Here is a 23,539-nt window from a genome sequence, read left to right as displayed (position 1 = left end):
AGCATTGCATTCTCGACTCACACAGACCTCACTGATGAACAGCAAATGCAAGAAAGTTCACAAGATATAAATCTAAATTATATTTGTTCTTTTAAAGTTCATTAGAGAAAAATAAGAAAGAGAGAAAAGTTGGATAGAAAAAGAAAGAAATATAGACACTTCGCAAAAGAAACAAACATGAACATTTGCAAATAACCAAAATAAATTGTGGGTTTATGTATTTAAATGTAAAAATTCCTTGAAGTGAACAAAATCTGCCCTTACACCCTTATTAACAATTCCCTGCAGTATATCCTTAATATAATCCACATGAATGATGCTAATTCATTCGGTACACTGCAGTGCATCATGGGATTGGACAAGTGCACTTGATAATGTCCACCATGGTTTCGGACACCACTACATCTGGGTGCAGGGGGCTTTTAAACGTGCCACCTATGCACACGTCACAAAAACAGCTTTTTAAAGAGCCCAGTCAGTCGCTCACTTTTGTTTTAAATGAATCTTTAAAAGGGTCGTCTTCCGGTCGTGCCAATCAAAGACACAAAGATGCATAAAGAAATCTTTGGTTGATTCATCTCTGGAAAGGAAGCACCTGTGAACTAGAGAGGAAGTGATGTCACACTCAGTCGGACCACTTGAGAGGTGACTTAGGTGCAGTGTTCAAATTAAGGGGGGCTCCTATAAGCATAAATTAGGGGGGTCCCTCTGGTTTCTACTCAAATAAAAAAAAAAAAAATTCTCGTGCTGCACTGCCACAAAGTGATACTGTCCATTATTTGTCCCAATTTTGCAATAAACTCATCCAAAAGATTTCCTTCTGTAATAAACGTAAACTCTCAAGTGCGCCTCACGCTGTTCTCTGGAGGAATTGACAGATTGTTTGATTTAGAATTGGGTTAGGGGCTTTAAAAAAATTCTTTGTAAACTATTATTTCACACTAATTTGATGGGTTTGAGTTACTGCACAGCAAAAAATGATTTTCAAGAAAAAATTTCTTAGTAATTTTGTCTTGTTTTCCATAAAAATATCTAAAAATTCTTAAATTAAGATGCTTTTACTTGATGAGCAAAACGACCCAAGAAAATAAGTCTAGTTTTTAGACCTAAAATATCAAATTTAAGTGATATTGTGCATAAAACAAACAAAACAATCTGCCAATGGGGTAAGCAACAAAAATCTTGAACATTTTTCCTACACCAAATTCAAGAAAAATTGCTTACCCCATTGGCAGATTGTTTTGGGCTTGTTTTATGCACAAAATCACTTAAATTTTATAGTTTTGGTCTAAAAACTAGACTTATTTTCTTGGGTCGCTCTGCTCATCAAGAAAAAGCATCTTAATTTAAGATTTTTTTTTTACTGAAAAATATCTTGAAAATATTTTTTTGCAGTGTGGTAATTTAGTTTTTTTTTTTTTATTAAAATGTTGACCCAGGATTACATCTTACTTTGTGAAATCACGGTGACCCTATAATGATGGGAGGGGGGCTTAGCTAGGGGACCCCCATGATCTTCGAACACTGGTGTAATGCTTTGTTGAGTCAATGCACATTTTGCATCAATGACAGATGTTTCTTATATTTCATCCAATAATATTTCATGCATACGTTCAGATGTGATTGAGAGCCGTCACGCATGCCATTTCTGAGTTCTGTTCACTTTATTAGTGAAATAGACTTTACACCTCTGTGCTTTTAATAACTATCTCGTTCATCTCCTACCGGGAGCCGTTACATCCAACAATCCCTGCCGAACACCAGAGCAGGTGCCTGAACAATTACATTTACCACTTTACAATGTTTAATGAAGCTGGGGAGATAAATAACCAAACTTAAAAAAAGAACACATAAGAACAATGCTTGTACACAAATTCAGAGTCAAGTGCAAATTTGCATTCCTTAATTTTTTTCATATACAATCATACGTTCCATTCTTTAATTTTAGTTCAAAATAATGACACTATTATTGCCCGTCTTCATTGCTGCGCATGATTATTAAAAGGATAAGGTTAACTTCATCTACATTATCATCAGATGAGCATCAAAACATATTTTAAGTGAAATGTTTGACTGTTATATAACCACATTCGATGCATGTATTATAAAAATAGCCAGCTAGGGTTCAAAGTTGACATGTAATTACCGAATGAAAAACAAAGCTACAGCTGTAAAAGTGAATGACAGTGGTAAACGCTCTCCAATCATATCAATACAGAAAGACATGATGCATTATAAACCCTCAGTTTTCCCATGCATGGATACCATAGTAGGTATTTTTATATGTGTGATCAACTAAATCAAGTCTTTCTCATTCATCCCTCACACACGCACACACACAGCCGCACATGTCTGACCTTAAATTTTCGCAAAGAACATGCCTGAATATTTATTTTTTTAGTTATGTTATCTATCTTTTCTGCTAATGTGCACATCATGTGCGACATGTTTGATCATTAATACTCTGTAAATATTTCTTTTTAATCAATGTCAAAAAACGAAACAGGACGAACCAAACAAGTAAAAGAAGTAACATGCAAAACTATGTGAGTAGCATGTTGGCGGCCTCATTCTCTGCCATGATTTCTAATATACAACAACATGCATGTTTGGGTAACATTTGTCAGAATTTCTGTTCTTTTATCTTTGTTTTTTTTTTTTGGTGGGGTTTGAAGATGCATGTGCTCTAAAGAGATATGATACAAATATTGATACATATACACCATCTGGCTTCGCTCTCGCTCATAATTTTGTCAATCCTGTGAACTGATTGATTGCAGAGCGCAATATTTCTCCTCTACAGTTTCATCGTTACTTTGTAATCTCGCCCCGCAACTGTGTTACGCAGTGGACATATAGGCATATTTCCTGCTTGTTTTAACATTGCATATTTATGAAAGGCTTTCGATGCCATCATCGGTGTAGATCTGAAAACGTCTTAGTTCATCTACTCCAGTTCATCGACGGTCTGCCTGACCGAATGTCCCTCGAATGTGACCGCGAGTCCACGTCTACCGCCGAACCGTCCGTCTGGAATGAAGCAATCACTTTTTTGTGTCCTGTCTTATGATCTTTCCCGGGAGAAGCCTCGCCCCCTTGGTTTCCATTGTGCAATGGGGGAAGTTTGTGTGCTTGTGGCGGTTATAAGGAGGAGATCTTCACAGTCTCGTGGGTGTAGGCGGTAGCGCGCGAGTTGCGTAGGATGCCGGGAATGGCCGGGGAGGGCGGCAGGCTCTCGTCCGGGGTGTTAGCGGGAGGTGTGGGTATACTGATTATAGCCGCTGTAAAATCTCTGTCATCGCAGTTTAGCTTCAGGTCTTCTGTCCGAGCGTTGAGACTGGAGCGACTGTTCGGGTACACACGCACAAAACATATCATTGTAAAGATTGTACACTTGTTTGCCGTGATATTATACAGAAAGTATGCTAATGTCAGTGAAACAACTTTTACCATCAGATTACAGTCAAATTTTGCATTCAGGCTGTATGGTAATTACCATTATTTCAAGATCATAACACATAATATTTTAAGTTGGCATCGTACTGGGAATTATATGGTTTATAGTAACTGGAACAATGGCAAAATAAATCAACATATGAATATTATAGGATGCTGTAAAATACAGAATTAGATTTAGAGATGGGCCGATAGCTGATTATTCAGACTGATATCTGCCGATACCGATAGTTTGGTTGTTATATTAACTTGCATTAACTAAATTCTGAACATTAATTTTTCTGAATTTTAATAATTCATATAATGACCATTAATACTGAATATTAAACTAGTAATGTTTCTTAAAATTTTCTATACACAGAGCTCAAATTCCATTTTCCTGTTCTCTTTTGATTGACACACTGCAAAAAATGATTTTCAAGAAAAAAATGTCTTAGTATTTTTGTCTTGTTTTCAGTAAAAAATCTAGAATTTCTTGTATGAAGATGCTTTTTCTTGGTGAGCAAAACGACCCAAGTAAATAAGTCTAGTTTTTTGACTAAAAATATCAAATTTAAGTGATTTTGTGCATAAAACAAGCAAAAAAATCTGCCAATGGGGTAAGCAAACATTTTTTGAAATTTTTTCTTAAACACTAAATTCAAGAAAAATTCAAGAGAAATTAGCTTACCCCATTGGCAGATTTTGTTTGTTTGTTTTAAGCACAAAATAACTTCAATTTTTATGTTTTTTCCCTCTAAAAACTAGATTTTGCTCGTCAAGAAAATACATCTTGATTTAAGATTTTTTTATATTTGTCCTGAAAACAAGATTAAAAATACTAAAACAGAAAGTGATTTTTTTGCATTGTTTCGGCTGTTTTAAAACAATCGGCCAATAGCTGAAAGTGTGAAAATTGCTTTTATATTTGCTTATATCGGTGCATATTTAATTATATTTGAATGCTTTCTGCTAAACATTGCAGAACACAAAAAGTGCATTAAATAACAATATTAACGTACTGAAATTGCAGTCATGTTGTAGTTTGTAGCTTTGTAGCTTTCAGAAATATCCCAGTCTATTTTCTGTTACTTATGAGCTCAACAAGGACAACTTGTAATTACGGTAATTACCATATGAAATGAACAACTTTTTGTATAGTACCCAAATCTAAAAACAGTCTCAAAAATGGACTCCCAGATATGCCATCCCAGATGTGTATGACTTATTTTCTTTAACTGAATGCAAACAAATAATTTTATATTAAAATGAGGTCATACTATGTGAAAAATGAAAAGCGGATATGCAAGTGAGACCAGTGAGATTAAATCTTATCAACATGTCGCTATATAACTATTTTTCTATGTATATGGAGCGTATCAATCACTAAAAAAGGCTCAAAAAAATGATTCTTATTTTTTTTACTTTCACAAATGTATAGTTTGACTTCAGAAGACAAACATTATATTAAGTCATAGTTAATATATAAAAAGATAACATAATGACATTTTAATCTGCAATCATTTATGTTCAACTGAAGGAACGAAGTCATATATATTTGGGATGGCTTGTGGGTAAATAAATTATGAGTGAATTTAAATTTTTGGGAACTGTTCAGTTCATTCCAGTTCATCCCTAGTAAACATTTTCAGATGCTGTTCTAATAAAAGCGTGCACCCTATTTTACTCCAATATCAATACATATTTTGCATCAAGAAGTCTATTTTAATATTAAGATTTGAATGATGTCATAGGGTTTGTAATGTCATACCTCTGAGGTTCAGGAGAGTGTTTTTGCACATGCAGCGTATCGAGCTCCTGCACGCTGCCGCGGCTTACAGACACGGTGGAGTTTGCCAGGCGGATTGCTCTTCTCTTGGACCTGCGGGGGCAGCAAGACGTCGTCATCCCCTGTTGGCTGGAGATAGAGGTGCTACGGCTGGTACGGTAGCCGACTGACTCCGTCATACACATCTCACTGTATGTAAGCTCATCGGTGAAGTCATGATTCTGTGGAAAAGAAGAAAACAGGAGTGAACTTTTCAGATCATGCATTTGTGAAAAAGATTGTATAGGTGATGTTGTATATTAAAGTTATGCACTGTGCATCGTGACACACTGTTCTGTAATATGTATATTATAAAGACATATTCAATATGTAAACAAACCACAACTTTCTTATATTTTTGTTTTTTCTCTTAACACTGTGTGCCACAGTCCTACATTGCATTGCTTGCACTTTAATTTTACACATTGTTTAAGAAAACAGATACAGTACAGACCTGTGATAATTTATGGACGTATGAGAGTCACGAAAGTGAATTTTAGCGGATGATGTACTCACTGTTGTCTTCTCCAGACAGTGTAACAGGTGATGATGTTGATGTTCAAAAGAGGATCTGTTCTTCAGACACAAAGTGCCATTACTGTCTCGATCCTGAGAAATCAAAGAGCACATGAGTTTATTTAGGGCCAGCTGTATAAAGCAGCTTATACATCTTAAAAAACCCCATGCAAATCTATTTAAAGGCAGCAGTGACTATTTACAGACATCAAAGGTTGTTATCGTGTTGTGTCGAAGAACATCACAGGTAATGCATTTACTAAACATCTGCTTAGCGGACAGCAGGATGTTAAACTCATGCATTGATTAATATTTAAGCCAGTAGTGGCTATGTTTACATGCACAAAATTGTGTCGATCTGACTGAATTTAATTTGATTGCAGGTTATGACAATACAGTTTACATATACCCTAAACATTGCAATCTGATTAAAATATTAATTTACATGCATCATTCGTTAATATCATCCAAACCAAATGTCTGCACAAGCACACAACCAGGGTTGCCAGATTTGCATATCATAACCAGGCCAAATACCAATAACTAATTAACAAAATCCTTTCATTTTTAACACACAGAAAAATATCTTCTCGCTTGCCCCAAATATGAAGTACACAAAAAAACAGAGGACTTGGCAACGCAGCACACAGCATCTCTCGTCGAGTTCATGCTTTATCTCTGGATAAATGTACAAACTCAAAGTTGTTCTTAAGAAGTTTTTAGATACAGTCAAACAAAATACAATGTTCGAATGGGCACGGCACTATTTTATTGCTTCATGTAATATTATGCAAGTACACATAAACACTGCAGAATGTACAGCGCATGACCCCATTGTCCTAATAATGTGTGTTGCCATTGCCTTGCTATTGCATGTTTCTGTGAAGTGAAATATGTGATACATAAGTAAGAGGTAAATATAAGACATGAATTAAAGCACGATTGTTCTGCGCATGTGCACAAGGTATTTTTGCATCTGAAAATACTAAGATTCATGTGTTTACATGCATACTTTTTTCCTGATGATCGCATCACCACCCCCATCAATTCGATTGAAATCTGCATCAGATCGACCTCAAACATATTGATGGTTTGAACGTTTTTGGCGTGTGGCCCCCCTTGTGAACAGTGTGGCCCCCGCAAAAAAATGTATGACATAAAACATTATAAAACATTGCAATTTAACAGAACTTATTTAAATATACACTGCAGTGCTGTTGGTTAGATATTTTTCTAAGATTTAATTACACAGAATTCATGGTAAATTAATGTATTTTATAAAATGTCATAAGTCTGGGGCCCCAGTTTGAGAACCACTGGATATTTCTCATTTGAATGGAGTTCAATGGACCCCAACACTTAACAGTTATAATGCAGTTTAAAAGGGCTCTAAATAATCTCAAACGAAGCATAAGGGTCTTATCTAGCGAAACGATTGACTTTTTTGGCAAGAAGATAAAAAATATGCACTTTTAAACCACAACTTCTTGTCTTCCTCCGGTCCTGTGACGCACCAGCGTGACCTCACGTAATGACGTCAAAATTTCACGAAAAAGACGAGAAGTTGTGGTATAAAAGTGCATATTTTTTATTTTTATTTCCAAAAATGACAATGGTTTCGCTAGATAAGACCCTTATGCCTCGTTTGAGATCATTTAGAGTCCTTTGAAACTGCAATTTTAAACTGCATTAAAACTGTTAAGTGTTGGGGTCCATTAAAGTCCATTAAATTGAGAAAAATCCTGGAATGTTTTCCTCAAAAAACATAATTTCTTCTCGACTGAACAAAGAAAGACAACAACATTTTGGATGACATGATGGTGAGTAAATTATCTGTTTTTTTTTTTTTTTTTTTTAAATGGACTAATCCATTAAGGCTTTTCAATCCGATTGAGCCATTAATACGATTACAAACTGATTATTTGGTTGCATGTAAATGTACCTAATGTGTTCAGTCAAATATTTACCCAGCATGGGTTAAAATGGCTTTAATGGGTTTAAACGTTTTGTTACGGTGACTCTCAAGGCTTGCTGTGTGTGACCCCTGCCGTGTCAAAAGTCCGACCTTGCATCCCCCTGCGGCTACCTCCTGTGACTTCACACGTATCCAGTAACTTCTACAACCTCTTACTGTAAAACGATCACAGGCAAGGATGTCGTGTACTAAAGCACAGGAGTCTCAAGGAACATCGGTCACAGAGTTTCTCCTTTGTGCTTTACTGATATCATCTGGCCCCAGACTTCTTTGTTGTTCAGGTGTTTTATCACAACTCCTGACCTCGACTAGAAGCAGCCTATCAGAAGCCTTCGAAAGCAGCCGATCTTATCGAGGAGAGACAGGACGGTCATTCTAAGTGGAAGGAGCGAGGACCGCTGTCCGCCGCACAGGAAGAGCTGAAGTCAGCCGAAACGACGGGTCAGGGAGTCCGGACAAGATCGATTGATAAGATCATCAATAATTAAACCCAAGAACAATTAGGTTTGTTTTCACTAAACTGAACGTCACTCTAAACAGGAAGTCTAAATGGATAAAAAATGAGGGCTTGATTTAAACCAGAGTTGGGTAAAATATAGACAAACACAACCAGTGGTTTAAGAAAGGCAAAAGCAGCTAAACGCCACATCTTTCTAAAATGAGATGATATTTACCAAATGCTCCTGGCACATATTATACATTCATCAGATACTGAAAGATGAATTGTATCCCTTGTGAGTACTTGAATACACCCGTATGAGGCAGTCACATGCATTACAGCGCCCCCTAATGTATGCTACAGTTACTTCATTTTTAAACTTTGACTTTAATCATTTGCAATGTTTCTAGTTGCACTTTAGTGATTTTGAAAATGTTTACTACGTCTTAAAAGTGAAGATTTTTGCCCCAATGCTTGCATGCACTTAAAGGGTTTTTCAGGAGCTAAAGACAGTCATATTTGTTAAAGGATTACTCCACTTTCGTAAAAATACTGATATTTATTCACTTATCATGAACTTTTAAACCACAACTTCTCATCTTCCACTAGCCTTGTAATGTGTCAGCACGACCCTGCATATTACATAATCACGTGGAAAGGTCACACATGACGTATGCAAAACTACCGCTCCAGTGCTTACAAGTGTGGAAAAAGAGGACCATTGAATCATATGTTGTATTTGAATGATACTAAATAATGTCTTTGTGTCAGTTTATTGTTTAAAATAGTCCCCAAGTGTGGGTTTCACATATGTAACGCGTGACCTTTTGCGTGATTACATCATATGTAAGGTCACACGGCTATTGCAAAATGAAAAGTTGTGGTTTAAAAGTTTTTTTTTTGGACGAAAATGATGATCATTTTGCTAGATAAGACCCTTATGTCTCGTTTGGGATTGTTAAGAGACCTTTGAAGCTGCATTGAAACTGTAAACTGTTCAGGTCCACTAAAGTCCACTAGATGGAGCAGGGCCGGCCCGAGGCATAAGCGAACTAAGCGGCTGCTTGGCCACCAGGGTTTTTTAACAATTAAATAACTTAAACATGTAATATAAATGAATGAATACAAATTAATTAATGAATAATTCAAGACAAGAAAATTCTGATTTGCAGACAACTGCTGTGTATCTGCAGTGTTAGCGTTTGAGTCATGCGCAATATAGACACCTTGCGTGAATTGACAATTTGCGCTGGCGCACAAGGGTGTGTTACTGTAATAAATGATAAGCCATGTCACAAAAAAGGTTGTATCCATCTGGTGCCGAAAAGACAAAGAAAAATGAGCAAGATAAAAGTATGTTTGCATGATTTACAGTACATTTAATTTGTGCAGCAGCAGCTAGTGGTGTGACAGATCGCAGTTGATCCGTGATCGACCCAAGGTTCAGCTCGCATGCAATTCCCGGTTAAATAGGGAAAGTTTATCATTTGCATGTGTTTCAAATGCTTGCAAATGTAAACATTTCAAGTGATTTTAAACAATTTAACCCGCAAAAAGGGGGTAAAGTGAGCAGCTTTCTGGACACAAGAGGTTGAATGTGTCCGGTCCAGCTCCAGTCAGAAGTGATCCTCACAACGCCCTTCAGAGATCAGAACACTTGATATTTAAACTTTAGAGAGATTTACACTACTCTGTGTCATAATGTAGTCCATTAACATTCATTTGAGGAATATAGCACTGAAAAACAACGTAACGTTTTATGCTGCGCAGTTTGTAATTCGTCCTCCGTCTGTGTGTGCGCGCGCGAGCGTTTAAGTGCACTCAGTAGTGCACACATGGAGAGACGCGTTTCAGAAAGAAAGCAAACATAAAATCTTTCTGTTCTTGACAGGGCACATACAAACAAAATGATCTCCACAGTACTCTTTTTCCAATAAAACATTTGTTTATGTCTTAGGTTTATGTATGGATTAGGCAGAAACCAGGGCCGGGTTTCCCAAAAGCATCGTAAGGCTAAGTAGATCGTAAAAACGATCGTACGAATCATCTTAGAATTATGGGCTGTTTCCCAAAAGCTTCGTAACTTAAGTTGCACTTGAAAATTGTCGTAGATCTATGAGTGCTCTGGAGTAATCGTTCATTCATAAGTGCATCGTAAGACAACAGAGTTACAAGGTCACCTACAGGACAACCAGCAAATTGCACTCCTGCAATGACGATAATGTAATGTTTTAAATGTTTATTTATTTATTGGGTTCTTCTTTGTTTATTTTATATTAAATATATAATATAATATATTTAAAATTCAAATGAGGAATCAAATTTAAATGACTAAACATAAATTAATAAAGAAGGAAAACGTATTTTGTACAAGTTGGTAAAAGTTTTTTGTATTTTGGTAAAAATTGGTATAGCAAATTGATAAATGGTTCATACCGATTGCTGCTATAATTCATCTAAACATTGTTTTGAAGGGAAATGGCATCTAATTAAAGAAACCAAATAAATATTTACGGTACAATGCAATTATCCATAATAATAAATAAACATAGATAATAAACAACAAATAATAATAATAATCTAAACTATAATAGAAACGCAGAAGGCATTTCACAGTCCTAACTAAATGCAGAAAATAATATTTAATAAATTATTAAAACATTTAAAAAGTCATTGAACAATAATGAAAATATATTATTAAAATATTAGTGCACATCGGCTGAAGATCATTAGCCTAAACAAGCTTCTGCTACAAATTCGAGTCATTCTATTGGTGACATTTCAGCACTTGACAAACGGATAGCGACTCGTAAGTAGCACTTAAAACTCAGCTGCGAGCGATCGTTTAACATGCATCTTTGGGAAATGCACGTAAATGAACAACGAATGTTCGTTATGTAGCTCGTAGAAAGCGCTCTTAAGAGCTAAGTTCAATCGTTATCGGGAAACCCGGCCCTGGTCTGTGTTTCTCTTAAAGAGACAGTAACCTCAAATAACCTACTTAAGTCTGTCATTCATGTTAATTAAACAATCCAAGACAAAAAGAAAATCTTCTGTAGCTCTAAAAAATTATAATTATATTTAATTCATACAATAAAGATTCATTTGATTTGATTTCTGTACCTAATGCTACTTTTACCCCTTACTTAATGTGCAACTTTGTTCTTTTTATAAATGTTTGTAATTTCTTTTTTTTAATTAAAAAAATTGGTGGGAGGGGAGCCCCCAAAGAATTTCTGCTTAGGGCCCCCAAGAGGCTCGGGCCGGCACTGATATTGAGAAAAATCCTGGAATGTTTTCTTCAATAAATTGAATTTCTTCTTAACTGAATAAAGAAAGACATCTTGGATGACATGGGGTTAATGATTGGGATTTTTATGAAACTGGAGTAATCCTTTAAATACCAATGAAACAACTAAAGTGACTGACTAATAACATTTTACATTGTCATTACATTAGTAAAATGACTGAACCTAAACATAAAAGCATAATAACATTAAAAAAATGCTAATTTACAAGAAAACATCTCAGACTCCCATAGACGGATTGTAAACTCCTCACATCTTTACCCAAACCCTAAATCCTTAAAACAGATCCAATAGTATATTCTGGATCTGGAATGAAGGCAGACACAACAACTAACATAATTTAAAGCATTTTCCTCCTGTATAATTCAACACCACAAGTGTCCCGGAAACATGCAAGAAATCCCCAAAGTGCTCATGTGTGAGTAAATGAATTCAACAGCTCTTTGAATAAAGAATACACTGTGTTATCTTGACTTACAACAAATGCATTAGGTCCTCCGGTGCAATGCAAAATGAGAGAATTAAAGTATTTCCATATATCATAATCTATTTTCTGTCGGACCGGGGACACCTGGGAAATAAATCCCAAATAAATACATTTCAGTAAAATCCACAGGCTGTGATTCTCTCCTCTCAAATGCTTGATCAGGAGAAGAGATTTATCTCACTGCAGAAGCTATTAAACCATCAATCACTGACAATTTATTGTTAAAAAAAATGCTGATTGGGACTTGACACAAACAACAGCAGAGACGAGAGATCCAGCCACAAGATCAAAAAACTACCAGTGATCCTCATGTGTCACAGTCTGTGAAAACAAACCCAGCTAAAGTCTTTTTTTTGTTTTTTACTTTTTCTACATAAATCAGCATTTCTGTGATTTTTTTCTTCTATTAATAAATAAAAATACAAATATATCAGAACAGACTCGCTGCTTTCAAACAAACAAACCAACAAAATAGGAAAAAAACTTTCATCCTATCTTCATTTGTTTTCTTTTATATCCTATTAAATATGGATAGGTTTCTTGAAAAATTCAAAATTTTAAGCAAAAAGCTGAAATAATTGCATTTTTCTAAATGAAAAGAGATTTTAGATTCAGAGCGATAATCAAAACAAATATGGAGTTTAAAATTAATTAAATTAGTTTTTGCTTCAGTTTTTTTATAAATTGTGTAAAATTGCAAACTAGTGGATAATAGGAACTGGCAGAGAAATATTTTCTTTTAATTGACGAGATAACTCGTCAATGGCGGGGAAAGAGTTAAAATATTGAACATATACATGTGATAATACATATCACATGTATTATTTTGCACAAGAATACTGAAAGTCGGCTTCTTAAACTATTTCAAATATATAATCTTTGATGTGACCTTACTGAGACAATATCAAAGATATCAAGATTATATTTCACACAATGTTCTTTACATGTACGATGAGTTTATTTAGAAAACAATAAATGACTTTTGCTGTGTATTTTAAGTTCTGCAGTAATCACATTTGCAGTTTCCGAATGATATTTCATCAAAGGTCAAAGCCTGCATGTTTTTTGGCATGCTTTCTTGATCAAGAGACAAACACTCCTTTAGTTTCAAAGGAGAAATTCAAATCCAGAATAGACTGAAGGGTTGAAAAAAAACCCTTTGCCTAGTTTATAAATAGCACTGCAGGCCGGTTAGTAATGGCTTTATAGATCCATGCTGAAAAAATAGCTTCACTCGAGGATTGTAAATATTGGATTATTGTGGTTTCACAACCTGAGACGAATCTGAAGAAATCAACCTGCTGCATTGGAGAAGCTGAGGATTAAATCTCTCTTTATCTCTGTTTTATTTGCTCTTGGCTTCGGATAAAGATTTGAACACAGTGGTGCTTTCTCCTGTGCGATGCTGATGAATATGGATTTCAGCAGTGGGAGTGTTTATAGGATAATGCTTTGCTGTAATACCAGTGCTTATGAATATGTTTTTTAATGAAGTGACAGCCCACAGGCCAATGATGGATACAATACAGATGATTTTTAGCTAGGAATATAATAAAATGGGTGTAAAAATATAACACTGAAGCGCAGACAAACTTTATAAACTGTATTAACTATAGGGTTCCCACAACTTAGTTAACTTCAAATTCAAGGACCTTTAATGACTTTCCAGGTCCAATACCCTCAAATTCAAGGACTAAATGTGGAGACACATTTCAAGTGAGAGCAAGGTTACATCGTGTTACCTTCAAGATATATTTTTAAAGTTCCCTTTCGAGGGAACTCACGCTGCGTCACTGCGGTGACACTTTGGGGACACTTTGTATGTTAGCCTGTCTGTATCTGTTCATCTGAATCCTGTTTTGTATCTGTTCCTGTTTTTGACCCGTGCCTGTTTTTGGATTTTGTGATTGTTCTCTGCCTGTCCTGACCCTTTGCCTGCTTTGGATTACGTTTGTGGATTGTCCTATTGCAGGGGTCGGCAACTGGCGGCCCGCGGGCCAAAAGTGGCCCGCCAGCAATATTTTCTGGCCCGCCGGATTAATTTGAAGTCCGTTTTTTAATTTTTTTTTAATCAGACTTTTTTATTTTACAATAACAGTTTACAAAAATGTCCCCGTGTATCATTCCTTCATTCGTTTTTTCAAATCAAAACCAAAAAGAAAATAAAGAAAAACGACTTGTTTTTCTATTATTTATTACCTGAACTAAAATCAAACGACTCGTTTTCTGTGCGCTCAGATCAAAAATAAAAAAAATGAATGAAAACGGGTTCGGACAAATTTTAATTGAACACCTTAAACAGATCAGGTACTAACAGATTACATTTTAATAAGGGTTTTAATAAGGGTTTGAATAGCAACCATGCTTTCCTGTAAGTCTCATTCGCTTACAGTCCGACTTTTGAACTTTTTTCATTATTATTTATTCGCGTATATTATTATTATTATTATTATTTATTGCTACACTGACAAATAGCAAGAATGTCCTGAAAAAAATGCGTATAATAGCTATCTTAACGGGCCGCTTTTTCTCGTTCTCTTTCTCTACCAGCGCATCCGCGATCATAACTGTCATTAGAGTTTGAGCATACTTCTAAAACAAAATCGATCAAATAATTGCAGAGGTTTGACTTCATGAATCATTTGCAAATTTACCTCGTAAATCATGTCAATTCATCACGCGTGAAGACGTTAAACTCCGTGACATTGCAAATTACTGAAAAGTAATTGCTGGCTTTTAGAAACCACTACCAAATATGATAAAAATAAACTCTTTTACTGCAATAATATTTTAACTAATACACTTTTAAAGTAGATTTGAAAGGAATACTGTTGTTTTCTGCTACTTGAACTTGGGGCTCGAGCACCCGACCTAAGGTTCGACCTGCCTTCGAAAACAGCAAGTCACGTTCGTTTACCGTTAATTATTAAGACTAAATGGGCAGGTAAATTCGTTAAAAAAATGAAAGTAATCCGCCAAAATATGGTTTTACATGTCTATTAAAATAAAGCCATTATTAATTTTCCTAACGCATAGTTCTTTGATCTTTACCTCAGTTTAAAACGTTATAAATTTGGCAAAGGAGGATGTTCAGCAATTTGAACAGCAACTCCGCAACCAACTCGGTTTATGATGGTGGGAAATTTGAGTGAGAGGCTTTGTCCTATTTAATTTATTATTTATATTTCATTATAAATACAATGAATACAATGTTAAAATAATATTTTTATTGGCACGAACACAATTTTTGTATAACATTTAAAATTATCTGTCTCTTTTCGTTAGAGACATTTGAATGTGAGATTCTGGAAACGAAACGTGACGTTAAGTTTTGCGGACCCGTCAGGTCGGGAAATAAAGCGGGTGAACACAAATGAATCTATGAATAGAACCTTGTCGGATCTGGACAAAAAACAGTCCAGCGGAGACCTCCTTAAACCTTAGGTGTGTATGTGTGTGTCCCGGATAAATATTAATAAAAAAAGGAATAGTTCAAAAGTCGGACTGTAAGAGTATTTCATGAGAGCATAAATGCCTGTAATATTACCACTATAGTACTTGATCTGTTTAAAATGATTTCATTGATATATTATGCCTATAAAGGAGTTAAATAAAAAAAATGTCTAATCCAGTAATTATTTTTTTATCTGAGCACACAATCAGAAAACCCGTGGTGGTTAATTTTTTCATTTTTGTTTTTAATTTGAAAAAAAAAACGATTGAACGAATGATACACAGACCCATTACCATGTTTTTAGCAATTTTTAATGCCGTCTTTCGTCTTTTAAATAGAAAATAAAGACAATGTTTCTTGACAAAAGATCAGATAGCCTATACTAGGCTAATTCAAAATAAGACGTAAGTGTGCCAACAACAGTTGGCCCGCCATCTACTGGCTAAAAAAAATATTGGCCCGCGGCCAAAGTTACTTGCCGACCCCTGTCCTATTGGATGTGTTTGCTGGCCCTTTTTTGGGATTTACACTAATAAACCTTTTGCACATGAATTCTAATCTCCTTCGCTTTCTTTAAAGCACAACCACGTTACACATACGTAACCCGAGACGTTTTCATGTGTCAAACACAACTATGCAAAAAAACATTTTGGTATGAATCAACATTCGCATACAGAAGATAAAAGCATTTAAAGCGAACAGTTTAGCACGTGTGCTTAAAAAGTCTAGAATTTTTATGATATTATTCTACACTACACAGGGAATAATATGGATCTTTTTCCAGAAAACTTCTTGCATAAAATAGATTCAAGCACTTTCAATGACCTGTATCTATGTATGTATATTTTCAAAAACTTCCCAGAACATTGAATTTTTTCCCCATATTCACAAACTTTCAAGGATTTCAAGGACCCCTGGTAACTAGCTTCCGATAACAGCGGCATTTTGGACTCATGGGAATTTACACGAGAGTTTTAACATAGTGAGCGATGGTTGCCATGGGTACGTTGCGCAGTGATTCGTGAATCGAGGATCACTTCAAAAGTTCATATTAGTACAACAATTTGTTGACTACTGTATAAAGCGCTTACATCATCTTCACCCTAAACACTTGCCAAAACAATTCAAGGTAGACATATTGACCCAAAACAGTAAAATGTTGCAATATGCAAGACAAAATAATTATAGAATATATAAATACAAAATTATACTTAAGAAATGAAACTTTAGCATCACTCCAATAAGTTGAGCAGTTGTCCTCCATTATCCTGCTAAGGAGTGATCGCGGGTGGTGTCCACCTGAGTTAACGTCATTTGCCAAAGTTGGTTTTTCAATAAGGTACGACACGCTTCTGTCCGCTTACATTGCAAATCTGTATGCATGTATTATGCATGTATCCGAAATCGAAATTGAGTCACTTTGAACACGCAGTGTAAATACAACCTTAGAGTCTATCCAAAACATCCTAGAAACCACCAAGAAAACCCTGGCAAGCTGCTAGAATTGTGACTTTCGTAGTCTTTAAGCAACTGTAAATTTGTGTTAAACGGATGGAATAATCCATACACAATGTTATTGCAACAGTATGTCTTCATTTCTGGTACATAACCACAGGGTGTGATTTACTCAAAACATTACTAGATCAACACTCCTAACATCAACCTGAGTAAACACACCCCAGGGCCAAAACCTGCAGTGCATAAAAGAATTACACAGCACAAAACCTTCAACCACAAACAGATATTTAAACATTCTTGTTTTCCCTGAAACAGAAATGACTGTAAAACATTGATAAGCAGGACTTCATCCACTGTAGAAGCTGGTTACTGAACAATGGCATGACATTTTTATTCCAGAAGAAATACTGTACTTAATCATTAACTCAGTGCAGAAAATACGATTATAACAGAAAGCATAGAATCCAATAAAATACTTCCCAAACCGCTGAATCATGCTGTGATAAATGACTCGGTCAAATACTCTTCACAGCTGACTAAAAAATAAACTTGTACTGCTCTCTTAAAGGATTACTCCACTTTTATAAAAAAATCCTGATAATTTAATCACCCCCATGTCATTCAACATGTTTATGGGCTCTATCATACACCCGGCGCAATGCGGCCCAATGCGCGACACAAGTGTATTTTGCTAGTTTCAACCTGGCGCAATGATCATTTTTATGTTTAGCGCCACATTATTTAAATAGCAAATGCATTTGCGTAAAATTTTGCACCCATGGGTGTTCTGGTCTGAAAAAAAGGTGTGTTCAGGCGCATTCTTGGCGCGTTGCTATTTTGAGCCAACTAAAATAAACTTATCCATTGACCAACTTAAACCTGGTCTAAAGTCTAAAGTCAATGGCGCAATATTGTTTTTGTTATATAATGAGCGCAATAAGCGCATTTAAACGGGATGACAACGCGGGTTTGCTTATCACATACATGAATGCGCAGCAGCGCAAAAAAACCTTTAAATATGAAAAATTAAAGGATTAAAATGTTAAAGATTATTATTGAGTCTCTTGTACATAAATGAAGACCGATTATGCGATGTTAGAAGTGCTGATTCACCTGTAGCCTGGTAAGTAAATAAATGCTTTGCTTTAAACAAATCCATCTATTTTTAAAGATTTTTTAAATGCTACCCCACGGATTTATTGTATATGATGACTCTGTACCTGTGGATGAAATGGCTCTCCGTACGTTTGTAAGAAAACGGCTTTTAAAGGTTTTAATAAAAAAATAACAGTTTCAATACAAATTAAAACAACAAATTTTTTTAACATTAATCTTAAACTGGTGGTCTTCTTCCTTCGCTTAGTTGTTAAGTTTACAAAATCCGTCACCTAAATAGGGAATCGGCATGGCGCCAGGCGAAACTGGCTTTTAAAGGGGATGAGAGCTGAAACATTGATTTATGCACGTTACGCCCAAAACACACCCATTACTCATTTTGAGAATAGGAACAACCCTTTTAGTCCGTGCCCTTGGCGCATAAACCCTTTTTCCGGTCGTTAAATTAGCAAAAGTGGAATCGGACACGTCCATTTTGACAATGCACTGTGCGCTTTAGACAATGTGCTTAGATCGTTAAAATATGGCCCTAAGTCTTTCTTTGTTCAGTCTAGAAGAAATTAACTTTTTTTTTTTGAAGAAAAAATCCATGATTTTTCTCCATCTAGTGGACTTTATTGGACCTTAACAGTTTACAGTTTTAATGCAACTTCAAGGGACTCTAAACGATCCCAACCGAGGCATAAGGTCTTATCTAGCAAAACCATCATCATGTTCACAAAAAAAAAAGGAATTTTTAACCACAACTTCTCATCTTGCAATAGCCGTGTGCACCACCTTCACATTTTTATATCACGGAAAGGGCACGCATCACATGTGAATCCTGAAATGTTTTCCTTAAAAAACTTTATTTCTTTTCGACTGAAGAAAGAAAGACAAACTTCTTGGATGACATAATATATACTGTATATATATGTATATGTTTTAATTCCCATAAAATTTTATTATTTCGACCTATTACATAATATATCCTCTACTATAGAATCAGCTATGTATGGCTTTCTCTCTATGGTTTTTCCCTCCTAGGACTTTTCCCTCCTGACTTAAAAAAGCTGGAAGTTTTACCCCCTGGGGAGTCAGCTGACATTGGCTTAACTTAGCACACTCTTCTTTACGTTACATTATTACTACCCTTGCTAGTACGGTTTAATCTTAAACAATTAAACTATTGTGAAAAGCGCTATATAAATAAAATTGAATTGCATTGAATTCTTTAGATTAAAAAAGACTTGAAGGAAATGTTTCTTCTAAGAACCTTTAACTCAATGGTTCTTTAGAAAACCAAAAACAGCATCACTGTGAAAAACCCTTTAAGCACCTTTATGTTCAATACTGAGATCATGGCCCCTTCATTACTGTTGTCAACACAGAGGATGTAGTATTTCTAGAAAAGTATTAACCACCTCCATACCTCCAGATGTACTTCATCAACAATCTAGATTAAGTTCTGCTGGAGACTCGATGGCTGCAGAGTGAATTGATCTGTCTTAAAGGGACGGCTCCCTAATTACTACTGTGTGTCTAACCTGACAAGAAACAACACAAGTCTCATTCTCTGAGCCAGCGAGTTTTTCCCCGCTCTTTACTCTTAAAAATAAATGTGCTACAAAAGGTTCTTCACAGCGATGCCATTGAAGAACCATAATTGGTTCCCCAAAGAAAAGTCAGCGTGAGGTCCAATATTTAAAGTGTATTCAGTTTGTTACACCACAGAAAAATTATTTCTAAAATTTGAATGATTAAAAAAATGAATTATCAAAATCTTCGAAAAATGCAAGCATGTCTGCTGTCTGAACTGAAACAACACCCACTTGCGGGAAAGCTGCCGTCTTTTTCAACTTTTAAATACCGCCACAATTTGAATGGATGCTTGTGATTGTGTTAGGGGCGGGGCCATGCTCTGTGGCTCCAGTGTGTCATCAAGCCACCTTTTTAGCCCCGCCCAAATAATCCTGAACACAGAAATCTGGAAAAACTGTTAAACTCCACAATTTAGTATAGTTTAGTTTAGTTTTCTAACATTTATAATGTGTTTAGAAACAATTTTCTGAAATTACTTTACACGGAAAACCATTTCTTTTTTTACCTTTTAATAGTTTAAAGAACCTTTTGTGAATTAGAAAAGTTTCGTTGGATGTTAAAGGCTCTGTACACTCACCTAAAGGATTATTAGAAACACCTGTTCAATTTCTCATTAATGCAATGGTGTAATGGTGTGGGGGATGTTTTCTTCGCACACTTAAGCCCCCTTAGTGCCAATTGGGCATCGTTTAAATGCCACGGCCTACCTGAGCATTGTTTCTGACCATGTCCATCCCTTTATGACCACCATGTACTCATCCTCTGATGTCTACTTCCAGCAGGATAATGCGCCATGTCACGAAGCTCGAATAATTTCAAATTGGTTTCTTAAACATGACAATGAGTTCACTGTACAAAAATTGCCCCCACAGTCACCAGATCTCAACCTAATAGAGCATCTTTGGGATGTGGTGGAACGGGAGCTTCGTGGCCTGGATGTGCATCCCACAAATCTCCATCAACTGCAAGATGCTATCCTATCAATATGGGCCAACATTTCTAAAGAATGCTTTCAGCACCTTGTTGAATCAATGCCACGTAGAATTAAAGCAGTTCTGAAGGCGAAAGGGGGTCAAACACAGTATTAGTATGGTGTTCCTAATAATCCTTTAGGTGAGTGTATGTACTTTATCTATGACATCATGTAGCACCTTTATGTATAAGAGTTATCCTACAGTGTTGCTAATGATGTTTTCTGGTACAATAAGGCCGTGGCGCTCGGGGCATGGACTGATGAGGAAATTAGCTGACTCTAAATGTCGTCGACCATATCTTAAAAGCAGCCCACGCTGGTATTACAAGGTCAGTTTCAAACTGAGTGAGTTTGTATAAATGAGTGACCTTTATACTTTCTGAACCACTGATGAGATTGAAGAGATATCTCACAAAACTCTTATGGGTTTAATCACCACTGGCAGTCAAATATACTGTACATTTATGAGCTGGTAATACACTTTAATGACCCTTCATGACGACCCTGCTGTGAATATTGTATGAATAATTTGCTGGGATTAATGTTAGGCTTGATTAATTCATTTTTAGTATCTAGGCTTTGATATCAAGTTCTGATATAGTAAAGTTTGGTGGCATTAATGGACGAAGATTTTAAGTTTAAATGATGACAGAGTGACCTTTCCCAATTTTTCTCGTTCCAACAAAACGTAAATATCTATGAGGAAATAATTCAACTGGTGTGATAATATCCATTTGAAGTCTTTCTATTATTAAACAAATTGGACCAGCTTTTATTCAGACAGCATAAATCTACTGTTAGTATTATCTGTGCAGAGAAAATGGTTTGTTTTAAAAGATCAAATATCAAAGATTTCTGTTGGAGATACATTATTGAGAAATCTATTACACTGGAGACTGTAGTTGAAAGAATATTTAAAGATTCCCATCTCATCCAAACTACTTCCCAGAATACAGAAAAAAATAATGTTAATCTTTCCACTAAAACACTCTGTGTAAGTACATGTTGTCAAAGATTTGATATCAAGCACATTGCAAAGAGTCAAATCCATTCACAAGCTTTTCATTGGACATGTTGGTTGTAGTTGCATGTAAAACTGACTGACTTGGTGTGAACTATTCCTTTTATGTTATCAAAGTCACATTACTAATGCATTTTATAATGTAACACCACTGTTTGATAAAGAGATGTCATCACCTGAAATCCTCCATCTTCTTTATACTGCAGGAAGGCATTAGTGGTTCCCTTCTTGGCCAAGCGAATCCTGGCAAGTCGCACTTTCTGTAAAACAGCAGAGTATTTATCAGAATCAATTGTGTCAGCACAACTCCACGTGTCGGAGACGTAATGTAAAGATGTCAGTGATAGATTCTGCAGGCAGTTTACCCCGTACGAAAATTAACCATGGTTTTAAACAAAAAATCATGGCTACTAAGCATGGGCTGGTTACTGGTTTCAAGGTATACCAAGGTTTTAAACAGTCAAGGTTTTAAAACCCCTAAAATGTTCTGTGATACCGTCTCCAAGGTATGAGCTTGTTTATACAAAATTCATTAAATCATTAGGTCATGTGATTGATTTGATGTTTACATTTAATATACATTACGAAAATATTATATATTTTTTGCTAAAGGTTATCATACCACCAGAATCTTATACCGGCCCATGCCTAATGGCTACCGTATTAAAGGTGCAGTGTGTAAATTTTAGCCGCATCTAGTGGTGAGGTTGTGAATTGCAACCAACGGCTCAGTCCCCTGCTCATCTCTTGCTTTTGAAACACATATAGAAGCTACGGTAGCCGCCACCGGACAAACATATCATCATTGGAGACAACTTAGTAAAAAAGTTTGTCCGTTAAGGGCTTCTGTAGAAACATGGCTGCACAAAATGGCGGCTTCCATGTAAGGGGACCCTCTGTGTATGTAGATAAAACGTCTCATTCTAAAGCATTAAACACATAATGGTTCATTATCAAAGGTCTTTATACAGCCCTGATAATTTAGTTTTGTATATTATTTTGCATTTCTGTCAAGAGATCCTTCTAAAAATTACACACTGCACCTTTAAAACTGTGGTTATCACAAAATAACCATGGTTTTGTAAATCATGGTTTTAAAAAGCATAGTTAAACTATGGTTACTGTAGTAAAACCATGGTTTTGCTAATAGTAATCAATCCACCAAAAAAACATGGTTACTACACTTTTACCACAAAAAACATGGTTAATTTTCATACTGGCATTACTATTGTAAACAAAAACTAAAAGATGCAAGTTACTGATTTAGAAACAATTTTTAAAAATAAACTTAATGCACATTATGTAAATGGAAAAACAAAACTAAACTAAAATTAGTGCTTGGAAAGTTTTACCTTAAAATAACCCATGAAACTGTTTCTGTTCAGTTTCCACAACAAACATTAGTCTCATCATAATACAGTAGATGCTTTGCAGTGTTGCCAGATTGACAACGAAAATTATGGTACAAAAGTCAAATGTGCAGAATACAGCTATCTAGAAAAAACAACTTTTGATAGCCTGTAGATTTTCCCAGTAGATAACTACCCAGTCTCATGTAGATGCGTATAACAAGCACGAAGTGTAAAAATCGTGCAATACATACGCCAAATTCCACTTTGGCATGCATATGATACGCCAGTCCTTCCCATTCACTTAAACGGCGCATCTTTTTTTGGTCATTTTATTTATTGGTTTCTCAATATTTTTCTGATTTTTAAACCATTTTCGCTTGGGTTTAGGGTTAGATTTCAGATTTGCTTAAAGAGGTTATTTAATATACAGGTTTGTCCATGTTTTTGTCTATATTTAAGCCATGGTCGCTTGGAGTTGGGGTTAGAGTTGGGGTTTGGGTTAGGATCTCATTTTTATTTAACAAAAAGTTGTTCTAACCCTAAACCCAAGCAAAAATTGTAAAAAAATAGCAAAAAAATCAAGAAACCAATAAATA

The 23,539-nt window shown here is 35.6% G+C and overlaps 1 protein-coding gene across 3 annotated transcripts in view; it reads right to left on the bottom strand.

Annotated features, from left to right (window-relative positions):
- Positions 1-2,422: 2,422 nt before the first annotated feature.
- Positions 2,423-23,539, bottom strand: part of kcnd1 (potassium voltage-gated channel, Shal-related subfamily, member 1) — a 94,846-nt gene continuing 73,729 nt past the window's right edge. For all 3 annotated transcript variants that reach the window (XM_055168526.2, XM_055168527.2, XM_055168525.2), the window contains 4 exons: positions 21,768-21,851; positions 5,780-5,872; positions 5,207-5,445; positions 2,423-3,346 (listed from right to left, as the gene is read on the bottom strand). In XM_055168526.2, coding sequence (XP_055024501.1) covers positions 3,142-3,346; positions 5,207-5,445; positions 5,780-5,872; positions 21,768-21,851 — 621 coding nt within the window. In that variant the 3' untranslated portion in view covers positions 2,423-3,141. The remainder of the gene's footprint in view (positions 3,347-5,206; positions 5,446-5,779; positions 5,873-21,767; positions 21,852-23,539) is intronic.

The sequence above is a fragment of the Misgurnus anguillicaudatus genome, chromosome 5 (genome assembly GCF_027580225.2).
Source record: "Misgurnus anguillicaudatus chromosome 5, ASM2758022v2, whole genome shotgun sequence".
Lineage (NCBI taxonomy): Eukaryota > Metazoa > Chordata > Actinopteri > Cypriniformes > Cobitidae > Misgurnus > Misgurnus anguillicaudatus.
The sequence above is the reverse complement of the archived record's forward strand: the minus strand, read 5'-3'. Positions and strand labels throughout refer to the sequence as shown.